Genomic DNA, 11,828 nt, shown 5'->3' with positions numbered 1-11,828 from the left:
ATATAAAAGAAGAAAGCTATATAAAATATATGCAATTAAAGAGCCGTTAGAATAGCTATACAATAGATAAAGAGAACAGCTTTTTATTGAACAATCCACATTCATTCTTATTCAAAATCATACTCAAGTGAGAGGAGTGAATTATAGACTTTTTGGTATGGTCGTGCAGCTGGATTATCATAACGAAGACCAAAAGATTTTTTCTTTTCATGATTTTAGATTTCTGTTAAAAGATATCGTTTAAAGACATCATTTCAATGGAGAGCTATGTACTTCTGAAATTGTATGTGAATATTAGTAGCGAAGGTCGTTAAGACATACAACATACGCTTATAAGAAAATCAACTTAAGCAAATAAAAATAACAACAAATATAAACGACACCGATATACTATGTATGTATATACACAAAAACTTACATCCTTATATATACATATATATATATATACTTAATGTAGGTACATATGAAATTGTTATAACAACAACATGAATGATAAGAAATGATAAAATCATTAAGTGGAGCTGTGATAATCAAATTAAACGGAGAAATGATAAACAACATCCGAAAATWAAGATTTGAAATAAAAATAAGAAGAAGATCCCAGAAAACACTGAATTATACAAGAGCATTAGCATGAACTATGCAATATATGAACGTTACAAATGCTCACCTCGAATTACCATACACCTTAACTGTTAACCGCAATTACATACATACATATATAAAATGGCGATAGTTGAGTATTAGAGAAAGAAATAATCACATTACGTGCAATTTAAAAAGAAAAAAAGTAAACAAACTCACAATAAATCGTTAATTATTATTTATAACTATTATTGTTTAAGAAACAAGAATTGTCAAAAATTGTAGAGATAACGTAAGAAAAATTTAGTCAAACGGAAATTTTAAGCAAATATTTGCATACTAGCGACTGTAAATATTCGTTTCGATATACGTGAAATGCGAATATGTGGCAAACCCATTAGTCTTTTACTTGATTACTCCGAGTACTTTTGTATGTATGTATTAGTTCTTTAAAGGAGGCTTTTTGTTCCACATTCAATTCTGCACTTAGCTTTTTATCTTTACGCATTCTCGAAATTTTGCATTTTATTTAAAAAAATTTAAACGAAATCACAAACAAATATCTAAGTATTTTAATAATTTATTACCATTACGAAAATATTTCTTTTCGAAAATGAATGTTCTTTACAATTTGAAGGAGTTTACGGTCGCTAGTGCTTAGGATTAAACGACATCGCCATTTTTACAATAATTTCTGTAATGTTTTACGATTATCTGAAAGTCGTAATAACCCAAAAACACTTGCTGAAATTTTTTAATTTTGAATAATTATTTAAATCTTCGATTTCTCTAACTGCGATCAAAGCAGCTTATTCCAAGATCGAGCTGTGTTCTGCGCATTGTCCATATGAATTTAAATAAAATGTAATTTGCGATAATAATTATGAAGTRTTTCCTTTAATTATGTAATTTTGTGTAAATAAAAAATTTAGTTTTACTTCCATTTAAAAAACCACGTTTTCTTTCATTTGTTACCTCACCCTCCAAAATGGATCTGATAACCAAAAAGTCAGCAGAAAATGTGCGTATTGATTAAGAGCAAGGAAAAGGGGTTTATGGCATTCTCCGCTCCCACTATTTATCTCTTTCGCCTGAAGGTATGCTTGCTCATTTATAATGATAAACGTTCTCTGGATATATTATACGTTCTCTGCTTTCACTCTCATCGATAAATGACAGTTACTCATACGCACCCAGCACTGGCGTTGACAGCTTTAATTAACGCCAATGTTTACATTACCGCCAAGCGAAAAGAGTCTTAACAAAAATACTGTGGATAGCACATAAGTGAACACATAAACGTATTCTCATAAACAGTTTATTATTCATTCGTCACTCATGCTCAATTCTGCAGCGATTGTTGTAAAGAGAATAGTTCTTCATTCAAATCAGTTTGTTTGGGTTATGTCATCCAAAATGTGAACGAATTCACGTACAAATGCTGCACATTCTTCCTGAGCACGATATACGGGTATGTGTTTAGATATATACATACATACATATATGCTTATAGATACATATAATCAGTATGTGTCCTCAGAGTAGTGAAACCGCGAATCAGTGAGTTGGCGAGCTCTTAAGTAACCGGTGAATAATTGAAACTGAAAATCTGTACGTCTCATTTGGCTGCCGTTGAGCGAAGAAAACGCGAGCACGAAATTTTGTGATAAATTGAAATCTTGAAAATTGGTCAAGTGAGCAGGTAAATTATTCGTAAAAATTGTATCGCAAGTTTTTTATTTATTTGAAACGACAATAAGTAGTAAACTCGGTGTGAAACGTAAATAGCTGCWAGTCGTCCCCCAACTACATGTGGAATTGAGCAAATCATTGTGGTTAGTGCTAATATCTAATGTACAATAGATATACATATGTATGATATACCTATGTACATAAGAATACTTCACATGTCATTCGGTGATCAATAGAAAACATTTCCACTAATCGTTAAATATTGCACTCGAACTGTATATATGTATATGTATGTATATAGCTTATAACGATTTGTGTTGGTAAAGTGTTAAAGAAGTATCGTGTTATATCAATTAACGCCTTAAAAGACAAAAGTTACAAGGAGAGTCAAACGCAACGAAAAAACCAAGAATTTCTAACAAAACATTATTTCTGCTAATGAAAAAAGTCAATATAGAACCCAAATAAGCAAAAGGAAAACAATAATAATAATAATAAAGAGCGCTAGATTTTAAGAGTCCACAAAAATATTTGATTGTAGTAAAATTGGTTGAGAGAAAACAGGTGAGTGCAATTTGGATACACATGACAGTTAGTGCTTCATATATATCCACACACATTCTTATAGACATATATACAGCTGTAAGTATTATGCTTTGGGCAGAATTACTCACGCTTTTTCCCATGCTTTGATGACGTAACAGTGCACGATGTTTTTTGATAACAAACGCCGAAATGTTTAACTAATGGGACGGGACAGCCGTAATTTGTCGGCAAAAAATTGTCGCTTGTATGCCGTGCACAAGTCGGTCAAATTCATCTGATTGACATTTGTGAATGAAATTGTTGAAAAATCGAAATAATTTATATACATATATTTTTGCATTTGTATATGTTTATGCCATGATAAATATGCGGTGCAGGCTAAACGTGAAGTTCTAGTTAATTTTCGACATATGTATGTAAGTACCCTGCGAAAAATTTGAAATAGTGATTACTTAATATTTAATTTTTCTAAGCAACCAAAACAAAAATTCTATACTGCTGGCATTTATTGCGTGACTCATAAAACCATTTTCTGTTCATGAAAAATCCTCACGTCCATAAGCAATGACGAAACACTTAATGTTTTTTTTTGTTTTTGTTATAATATTGAATAATAGCATTAGGTGTATTATCATAACTTCACATTGATTTCCACTTGGTGTTTCAAACCATTATCAAATAAATGCATAAATTTAACGTTTCGTTATACTCTTGCAACATGTTGCTACAGGGTATAATAGTTTCGGCGTAGACACCGCTGTTATAGCCGAGTTCCACCTAAAACCTCCTATCACCTAAAACTAATCGATATAGATATAGAGTTATATATGTATAAAAATGATCACGATGATCTCATGAAACGAGTGGAAATCCAGGCGACTGTCTGTCTGTCCGTTCGTTCGTACAAGCTGTAACTTGAGTGAAAATTAAAATATCGTAATGAAACTTAGTAGACCTTTTCTTTGGCCAAAATAAGAACGAGTTTGCAGATGGAATGCAAAACGTCAAAAGGCTATAACTAGATACTAAAATAAGATAATAAGGATGCTAAAATAAGACAAGGAGCACCTAAGTTTAATGTACATACATATATCCTAAACCACCTAAGCAACAACAGCCAAATTCACCTAACGAAAATACTATAAAAACTCCTACCAATGATGTGAAAATGGACAAATCGCCCCCCTTATTATATATATGTATTATACATAATATATGTTTAAAATTATCAAAAGCGCGATAAATCAACTACTAGCTGAGGTAAAAATTGGAAGATGAGCGTGACACCGCCCACCTTTCCGTGAAATCAAATTTTCGAGACCCCTCCGACCAGTTTCAACAAAATTTTGTAAACATTTTTATAATATAGTTTGAAAATGGGCGAATGGAACTACGACTTGCTTTTTCATAACTGTGAAATTTATTTTATGGCTTTTTTAATACATTCGTTAGTGTCTAAATGTAATTTGTATAAGAATGTGTGTCTATATGTAGAATGCACAAAGGCAATTACGTACATTCACCTGTCTATTTCGTTTATAGACTTTCTACGACCGCTCAAGAAAATTGCTTTCGGGGGCTTTATTTCAAATTTGATCAGAGAAATGTGTTTATATAAATACATATGTACATACTATATGCATGTGACTGGGGCTGAGTTAGCAAAGCTGTCGCACCGGTAACTTAGTACTGCTCACATCTTTTAGATTTCCTGTACTCGTACGTGAGCTATAAATACACAGTATGAGCAAATATAAGGTGCCCGCATGACTACCCCACTTCTGTACATACAATGGAAGAGTCATGCTGGCAATGGAGGAACTCATTATCCATCAATGAGGACCAAAGTTCTGCTAAAATTAGTAAAACTTAGAAAAATCGGGCTTGAATTCCATTTCATTTTTTTGTTTTTGTTATGACAGGTGCCAGATTTCATTATAAATATTTAAAATGTTCAGCGTTAATCGCGAGAATGACAAATTGCGTCTAATATGCATAACAATTTTTCTTGAATGACTTACGGATTGAGTCTCCGAACTCTAGCTGCTAACGACCAAAGATTGCTTTACAGAACCCTTCTGATCTAATGGATAATAGATAGCTGAAAAAGTGCCATATTGAAAAGTTGAATTCTTATTCACTCTGTCGTTATTAGCATTTAAACAATTTATTTCTATCTTTCAGAAAACATGTTCGCTTTATGGTATTTATCGTTCGCCATCGATGAAATAAGGTGAGTAACGGAAGTCAATATGTAAGCTAAGATTAAAGAACGCATCAAATTTGAATCCGAAGCAGCTGAACTCTCGAAATATTTTAGAAAAGCCGACTTTGTTGTATCAAAAAAAGAATTGACACAAATTTTTTTTTTTGTCTATTAAAATGTACTGCGCATTCAGAAATGATTTGGSGTGAATTTTATTTAATTAAAATAGCAATTTTCGAGCTTATGCATAAGTATACAAACATAGTATACTTATGTAGTATACATAGTATACATACATATATAGTGGATTTGATAGCGTTTGAGTTTTAATTGCATACTTTTAGGCGGGTTCTAATTAAGTGATCGCTCCGCTGCACATTTGTTCACCATTGAAAAAGTTTACGTTGCGCTTTTGTGAATAAGCTTTACAGCTTTAAATGTGTCATTGTGTTGCCATACTCTTTCAATTTGTTTTCCTTAATTATTTGAAATTTATTTTTTATTTTATTGGCGTGAAAACCACGATAACGCGGTTATAGCCGATTTTGTTTTTGTTTTAAAAGATATTTTCTTGCCATCGGTTTTTCGCATTACGAAATTTTTAAAGTAAAAAATATATTAATGTGAAATAAAAAGAGTACGAGGGTTCTTTTATAATCGAGAGGGGAAGATAGTACAATGATTCTTGACAACGGACAGACAGACACTCAAAAGTAAATTCGAATTCTTGATGATTTAGATGTAGGAAAACTGATATACATACATATACATATCTTGATTTGTGTCGTGTCGCATACGAGCGTTATGTGAATTCTGGGCAAATCATTGATTTCGTGCCATTACATAACATTTTTTTAATTTCGTCCGTTATCCTATTAACCAATTAACTTTTCTCCTCTTCATGTACACATATTGTTATGTAGTATAATACTTCAAAGGAACTGGATGCAAAATAAATTAAAATCTTTTCAATATCGTTCGCGACCTCTCATAAAACTATGCATGTAACACACCGAAGAAACCCGTCATCAGAAATTGTTTACACGTCCTTTACTCCGTAAGAAGCTGTGCATTTGTTGGAACCGCCGACACCGGATTATTATGGTATATATGTACATACATATATAGCTGAACGAACAAAATCAAAATCTTGTATGGAAACTTTTTTATTTGAAGAGATATGTATATTTACGAAATTTTCCATTTCAATACAATGTCTGAAGAACTTGCTCCGGTTGGACTCCTATAACATCTAGCTGCCATACAAACTGGCTCTTCAAAATCAAATTTTTACAAGATGCCGGAAAGTTCCACGGATCATTCTGAGCAACTTTGCCTAGAAGACTATGAGTCTGAAACCGGTTTCGAACAAGCGATTTTTATAGTGAAGTTTGTTAGTGATTATAAAATTTTGTTCGCCAATCTTCGAGATATGCAARTGAAATTTAATACCTACATACATATGTATGTATGTACATACATAGGTGAATTTTGATATTCTATTGATAATTTGTCAGAATCGGTCAGATCGGACAACTTTATTACATATCTCCCATACAACCGATTRTTCAGATTTTTTAAATCTTCATATTTACGCTGAAGCAAATCGTTACATACATAAGCACACCTACTATCCAAACTAACAAACTGCACTGTTATCCATAGAATCATTAAACCTTTATGCAACTTGCCCCAATGGCTTAACCGGCACAATTTTTTGCAAAAGCTACATATGTATGTGTGTTTATACATTCTTGCGTATTTAAATCTACAAAGCTAGMTAAACACAAATAAGTGCAAACGTTTGCAATTTTTTGATTGCACTTACATACAAATATACACATGCATACAAACATGATTGTATACAACCACCTACGCTGATCGCCGATTTGCAGAGTAGATAGGCCCGGCCTGTGCAGGAAAGATTCCCCGTACACCACCCTTGTCACGTACGCGGTTCTTTGCTTGGCCAAAGAAACGAAGCAGAAGAAAAAAGGAAACAAAAATAATTTTGTWTCAAATTTCCAGAAGTTCCTTTTTRWCGTGAAATCTCTTTCCTTCATTATTCCCTTGTCATCGCCGCTATCTGCAATTCAATTAACACTTTTRTTAATGACAAATGATTACAAAACTAATTTTAAACAAATTTTGTTACTGTGCTAATTTGTTATAGTCAACAAGCGCTCAATGCGCTTGTATGTATGTATATGTATGTGTAAACGAATAAAGAACTCCGCATATATGTACCTAGTATCACCCAATCAGCAAAACGCTGTTCAATCGGTTGGAAAGAGTCCAGATTTYCGCTGCTATTGAATATAATTCCGAACTCGAGAGATGGCGCTGTCTTATAGATTTATATAATTATTATACCCAAAAAGAAATAAGAGGACCCTATAAAATTCATGTACATATGTACGTACATRTATATAAATGATCAATGCGACGAACTGACTCGATTTAACCATGTCCATCTGTCCGTATATTCGCGAACTACTTTYTCATTTATTGATCGACCTGAAATTAAACGTTAATTTATGGCAAGAAGCGGCTCGTTTGTCAGAACCGCCAATTTCGAACCTTTTTAGCATATAAAATGTACATAGCTGTCATACTGATCAAAATCAAGTTCTTCTATGGAAAATAAAGCAGCGAACACATTATTCAGATCGGACTACTATGGACAGAAAGACACGGCTGTGTCAAGTCAACTCGTGACACTGATCATTTATAGATGTGTATTCAATTCAAATTTCGCATCTCTTTTGGTAAGTTGGTGCAAGATCTATTCAAGGATTAACTTTCAATTTTTGACATCTATGTATTTTAATTTTTAACCATTACCTGTTTCTTCATATTATGGTTTCTYATAAGTAGAACTATTAAACGTAATTTTGTTCGTGGTTATCGAACTCTCGAAACTGCTTGATGCTACTGCAAACGCTTGAGTGTTTACCAGGTGCTCGTTATTAATCATCAAACCGGCATAATAGCKAGGCACATGATATATTCATATCAAACTGTGTTTATCGTCAATTCCTGTTTGTTTTTTATGTATGTACGTATGTGTGTATGTGCGTGTGCGGGCACAATCTGTCCGATTAACTGTCATGGTGAGTGATTGCAATTCTGTGTATTGCTAGTCCATCATCACAGCAAGTGGACATAGACACATACATACATTTATTTGCATTGCATATGGCATACAATAGATTTCTGCGAACATGAGTATATACTTACCATAATAAGACTGAAAGCATTTAGAAATATGTAGATCGCTAACAAGTGGTTAATTGCCCAGCAGTGAAAAGGTATGTACCACAGGTGTACATACATACATATGTAAGTACGTATGTTTATAGGTTTGTATAAAGAATCGGTTTGCTATATCATGTGACAAAATGAGCTTTGCATTTTTGCAACAGGCTGAAAACAACATCATTCGAACAGTACTTTTCGTTAATCTAACATTTGTCTACCTATTTTTTGTTTCCTTTATTCGTGTACTTAACTAATTTTGTGTGAAAGCAACAGGAAAAAGGTGTGACTACGCCAGATGCTTGCGCCCATTTTCCATTCACTTTTATATTATGTAATCGACTTCTGAAAGCGAAAATGCATATATGTATGTATGTATGTAAATATATGTTTATGTGTGTATGTGTACGTACATAAGTTTGTGCATGTATGCATATATAATAGATATAATAGAGAGTTATATGCACTTGAAAGAACTCGATTAATTTCCGTTGCTTTTCAAAAGGCGGAATAATTACCGATTTATGAATTACCAACCGCTTAAGCTTTTCGTTAAATTTCAATGGACAAATATATGTATGTATGTATGATCGTATGTCGCTTAAGGAATATGCATATTTCAACAAGCTTAATGGAATTAGCAGCTTACTTTTATTTATTTTTCGGTAATGTAAATTTTCTATTATTTGCGAATGCTTCTTCTTATTATTATAATATTATATGTACCCAAGTACATTCATATGTATGTATGCATTTTCCGTAATTTATGCACATTTTGTTATTTAAAATAAAAATGGCATTGCTGTTGTTTGTTTAAATTTCGTGAAAAAATTTGCTACAGATAATTCGCATATTAGCACACTTCTCCACATGTACCGCTCGAAATATTAGAAATAACCAACAACTAAGCACTATTAATTACTAGGAGGCATTTAAAACAAATTTAAATTTGTTTAGAAACGCCTAAGTTTCCTCTATCTTCTATTATGCGTCATTTAGACTTAAATGTTTTTGTTATTTCTACATGTAAACATTTTAAATTTTATTTTTTTAATTTAATATTAATTTTCTTTATCTTATATTACGTTTTTGTTTTCTCTTTTTTTTCACTTTTATTGTTTTAGAAAACACTTTGGTTGGTTTTTCGCTAATATAAAAATAAATGGTGCTAATAAAGCTATAGAGAATAAGCAGCCGTCTGCGCCTCAGCCACAACCAATTGAAGTTGTAGACCCAAAAATTGCAGAAACTAAACCGGCGCCTGCTCCAAAACCAGCGCAACCGGCACCAAAACCCGTTGTCGCGCCCACACCAGCACCAAGTCCACCGAAGCCAATTGAAAAACTGGCGCCAGCAACACCTCCAACGACGCCAACAACAAGTCCATCCATAAAACCAACTCCATTTTGTTTTGTTTTTTGTTGCCATTTTGGCTAATTTTTTTTTCAAGTTTATATAAAAATTTTCATTTGCCTAGAGCCGGCTCTGGACATTCTCTTAGTTGAACTTTGAAATACCAGAATTGCAAAAGTGGCTGACTTTCCCTCAACACTATCTGAAATAAACGACTTAAATTGCGAACATCTTTTATCAACAAAAATTATGCAGTTCCGAATCAGGAGTATATAATTTACCTATGTATGTAGATACATATATATATATGCTTGTACATATACATACATAGATATATAACTGCAATAGTGTTCAGTTACTAAACAAATCGTGAGTAGCCCTAAATAGCATGTTCTCATCTTTTCGTAACCTTACAAAAGTGGTTTATGCGGTTTSCAAGAACGTTTTAAAATATGTCCACGGTCTCAACGCCTTTTAATAACGGCACTTCCTAAGAAAGTGACGAACATTTTGTAGCATAATATTTATTTTATGAGCACTACCTTATAAATTCCCCGCTGTCTGATATTTATTATATAAAAGTAAAAAAAAAAATGTAAGAAGAAGCTGAAGTTACACGCATAGGTGAAGAGCTTTAAGCGCTGATTAAATTAACCGATTTTTAAGGTGTACAGTTATKCGGTAAAAAACTTCAAGTCTGTGTTCATGTGTTATAAACAAATTATTATTTAATTTTTGGAAACAATATACATAGATATAATTATGTGTCCATATACATTTTGTATGCTTGATGTGAGAACCCAGTCTCTGACGATTTTAGAAACTTGCACACATTTCAATTTTCCAATAAAAGTYTATTATCTCATAATTTAAAAGAAATTAAATTTACCAAGCATAGAWTTTGTCGGCGTGACAAAAAAGAAATTATTAAGCTAAAAAGTGTAATTTATTTTTGCCTCCCATGTATTTGTACCGTTTCCTGTGCAAAATTACGTAAAAGTTTTGTGTGAATATTGCCAAAAACTGGCCACTTGTTTGTTCAACAATAATTTGGCATCAAGTCAAAAATTTTAAGCAAAAGGCGCGTTCTGCAATTGCACCTACATAAATCTGCGTGTGTATGTCTGTATGCGTTCAACGAGTTTTCGCCATCATATATTTAATTTATTTCAAAAGAAGAAAATCATAGACTAAAATTCATTTTGAAACTTAAATGACGTGGTAAATGTAAGAAAATCTGGGAACTTTTACACGATATTTATCCCGAACAGCTTACACACGACCGGGCGGCCTACGAACCTACACATGCATACGTACATAAATATGTACTATAGAGCAGCGGCACYAGTGCATCTAAGATGCATGCATATGTATTTCATTACGTGTTGTCAGGCGAAGAATGCAAAGAGAATTTATTAAGAAATCGTTGGATTTCCTAATGATATGTGCAAAACTTTTATTATTATGATTTTCTGAACTAAACCACCGYACATCAAGCCTTTTATTCATTTAATTGGGCCGAAATAAATAATTCTCACAATAACGATACTAATTTTCTATTTCTTAGCTAAGAATTTTATGTTATGTAAGCTAGTCTGTGTARCTTTTTGTAAGGGACACACACATATTTGTATGTATGTAGGTATGTATGCGCATAACCTATGTACGCAGGTTTTATGTTAACTTAATGGATTTTATGTTAAGTGATCTAGTCTGCGTAGCCTTTTGAAAGAGACCTTGAAAGAATACATACATACATACGTACATAACCTATGTACGCAGGATTTATGTTAACTTTCTAAATATGAATACATATGTATGTAATTATATACTTAAAACATTGGCATATGTGTATATATGTATGCATATTCATAGTATGTATATATCATACAAAATATTCAAACGGGAAACTAATTTACTGAAACAAAATAAAAACTACGAACTGTTGATTGCCATTAAATATTAATTACTCAACAATGTTCATGACCAGACACAAGTAGAAAAAGTTTCCAAACAAACAGTAGTCTCTGCCCAATTGGTTAAACAGGGCCATACATTGTACATATGAAAATCAACTATAGTTCGAAATCAACCGGGGTTGAAATTCTCGGTATCGGGCTTGAACAGTTTTTATTGGATTTGAATAATTTTTGGTTATAAGATGCCATATTATTATTGCAAAGTTTTA

The 11,828-nt window shown here is 32.5% G+C and overlaps 2 protein-coding genes across 2 annotated transcripts in view; both read left to right on the top strand.

The window, feature by feature from the left end:
* The window catches only part of LOC108966825 (F-box only protein 33), a 17,226-nt gene extending 7,438 nt beyond the window's left edge, over nt 1–9,788 (top strand). The window contains exons 9-10 of the mRNA XM_018929918.1: nt 9,412–9,700; nt 9,765–9,788. Of these exons, the coding sequence (XP_018785463.1) occupies nt 9,412–9,700; nt 9,765–9,788 (313 nt within the window). The remainder of the gene's footprint in view (nt 1–9,411; nt 9,701–9,764) is intronic.
* The window catches only part of LOC108966853 (arginine kinase), a gene marked incomplete in the record, with an annotated part of 18,704 nt that continues 16,292 nt past the window's right edge, over nt 9,417–11,828 (top strand). Inside the window, 1 exon segment of the mRNA XM_018929966.1 lies at nt 9,417–9,691.

Source organism: Bactrocera latifrons, unplaced genomic scaffold (genome assembly GCF_001853355.1).
Source record: "Bactrocera latifrons isolate USDA-ARS-PBARC rearing strain unplaced genomic scaffold, ASM185335v1 scaffold_170, whole genome shotgun sequence".
Lineage (NCBI taxonomy): Eukaryota > Metazoa > Arthropoda > Insecta > Diptera > Tephritidae > Bactrocera > Bactrocera latifrons.
Note: the sequence above shows the minus strand (reverse complement) of the source record. Positions and strands in the feature narration are given on the sequence as shown.